This window comes from Engraulis encrasicolus, chromosome 3 (assembly GCF_034702125.1).
Source record: "Engraulis encrasicolus isolate BLACKSEA-1 chromosome 3, IST_EnEncr_1.0, whole genome shotgun sequence".
Taxonomy (NCBI): domain Eukaryota; kingdom Metazoa; phylum Chordata; class Actinopteri; order Clupeiformes; family Engraulidae; genus Engraulis; species Engraulis encrasicolus.
Genome location: NC_085859.1, coordinates 24,009,904 through 24,012,192, shown reverse-complemented (window position 1 = coordinate 24,012,192; position 2,289 = coordinate 24,009,904). Strand labels below are relative to the sequence as shown.

General features: G+C 44.2%; 1 protein-coding gene across 1 annotated transcript in view; it reads right to left on the bottom strand.

Moving 5' to 3' along the window:
- The window catches only part of LOC134444238 (transient receptor potential cation channel subfamily V member 4-like), a 21,492-nt gene extending 19,203 nt beyond the window's left edge, over positions 1-2,289 (bottom strand). Inside the window, exon 1 of the mRNA XM_063193606.1 lies at positions 2,282-2,289. Coding sequence (XP_063049676.1) covers positions 2,282-2,289 — 8 coding nt within the window. The remainder of the gene's footprint in view (positions 1-2,281) is intronic.

Here is a 2,289-nt window from a genome sequence, read left to right as displayed (position 1 = left end):
GGAGAGGAGAGTGGAGTGGAGTGGAGTGGAGTAGAGTAGAGTGGAGTGGAGTAGAGTGGAGTGGAGTAGAGTAGAGTACAGCTAAGCAGAGTATAGTAGTATAATGGAAGTCAGGGTGTTTTTTGCAGGCTGGCAGGGACAGGGGCAGCTCACCAGAGTAGTAGAGAATAAAGAGTATATTAGAGTAGAGTAGAGTAGAGTAGAGTAGAGTAGAGTAGAGTACAGTAGAGTAGCGTAGAGTAGAGTATATTAGAGTAGAGTAGAGTAGAGTAGAGTATAATAGAGTAGAGTAGAGTAGAGTAGAGTAGAGTAGAGTAGAGTAGAGTAGAGTAGAGTAGAGTAGAGCAGAGTAGAGTACGAGTGAGTAGAGTAGAGTAGAGTAGAGTAGAGTAGAGTGAAATAGAGTAGAGTAGAGTAGAGTGAAATAGAGTAGAGTAGAGTAAAGTAGGGTAGAGTAGAGTAAAGTACAGCTGAGTAGAGTTGAGCAACAGAGTTGAGTAGTAGAGTGGATTAAAAACAGGCTGTTTGGTGCAGGCAGGGGCATCTCACCTGTATGAGTACAATACATTACACTTAGAATGCATTACATTATGTTATGTAAGGGTTAACGTTCGGCGAGAAGGTCGCTACCGTGGAATAGCAGCACGACAGAGAGAATCTTTAGACCCCGACGCGGAGCGGAGGGGTCTTGTTCTCTCTGAAGTGCTGCTATTCCACAAAGCGACCGACTCGCCGAACGTTAACCCGATTATTATATGGATATACTTAAATGATTCACACATGGCGGGGACATTTCGTTAAGTTTATTATAATTTTTCATGTCAAAAGATTGTTGCTGCGTAAAAACAAAACTGCCGTTGTGGAACACCGCTAGGCAACAGGTAGCCAGGACAACAGGTGTTGTCTATCACCGCAGCTGATTAGAGTCTTGTTGAAAAGTCGCTTTAGCAGTGAAAAGTCTTGTTGCCATTGACAGCGGTCTGTTATAGACCAACCCGTCCGTTATGTAAGGGTTAACGTTCGGCGAGAAGGTCGCTACCGTGGAATAGCAGCACGACAGAGAGAATCTTTAGACCCCGACGCGGAGCGGAGGGGTCTTGTTCTCTCTGAAGTGCTGCTATTCCACAAAGCGACCGACTCGCCGAAAGTTAACCCGCTTATTATATGGATATACTTAAATGATTCACACATGCGGGGACATTTCTTTAGACATATTTAATGTTAAGATTGTTGCTGCGCAAAACAAAACATTGCCGTTGTGGAACACCGCTAGGCAACAGCTAGGTAGGCTAGCCAGGACAACAGGTGTTGTCTATCACAGCAGCTGATTAGAGTGACAAAAGACCGGACCCCCTGCGGAGTGATATGAAACATTCGCTTTAGCCACTGACTTGTATACAAGCCAGTGGCTTTAGCAGTGAACGTCTTGTTGCCATTGACAGCGGTAGCCAGGACAACGGGTGCTGTCTATCACAGCAGCTGATTAGAGTCTTGTTGAAAAGTCGCTTTAGCAGTGAAAAGTCTTGTTGCCATTGACAGCGGTCTGTTATAGACCAACCCGTCCGTTATCGAAAAATAACAGACGTCCGAACGTTGGGGAGCCCCGTTGAAATGAATGGAGCATTCGACAGATGACGTCACAACCATATAATAACGAAAAATAACAGACGTGCGAACGTTGGGGAGCCCCATTGAAATGAAGGGAGCATTCCACCGATGACGTCACACCATATAATATATTACATTAGATTACAGTATATTATGTGCATGTTGCAGGCAGTAGGGGATAGGAGCAGCAATCCTGGGGTGAATTTTTCAAAACCAAAGTTGCTTACTACATTAGCTACTTTGTTGTTTTCAATGTATTTTCCCATTGGCAACTACCTAATTTGCTAACAGGCTAACAACTTCTCTTTTGAGAAACTCACCCCTGAGTAGTACAGTAGGGTAGAATTGAGTGGAGTAGAGAGATAGGAGAGTATCAAAGTAGAGTACAAACCCCATGTCTCTCCTACACTTTAAACCGTCCTGTCTGCTGGTCCGTATGCATCTTTGTCTGCTTCTCTCTCTCTTCTCCTTACTCTCACTCTCTCTCTCACACATACACTGTTTTTTTTTTTTTTTAACATTTTTTTTCAGTTTACAGACTGCTCTTTTATGTTGCAGTCCATTACCCTGCAGCTGTGAAGACGAGCGCAGTGTGGAGACCCGCTCTCCATAATCAACTCCCGCGGTGTCTGCAGGGCATTCAGGTTTTTTTAATCTCATTTTAAACTCCCACCTCTTCAT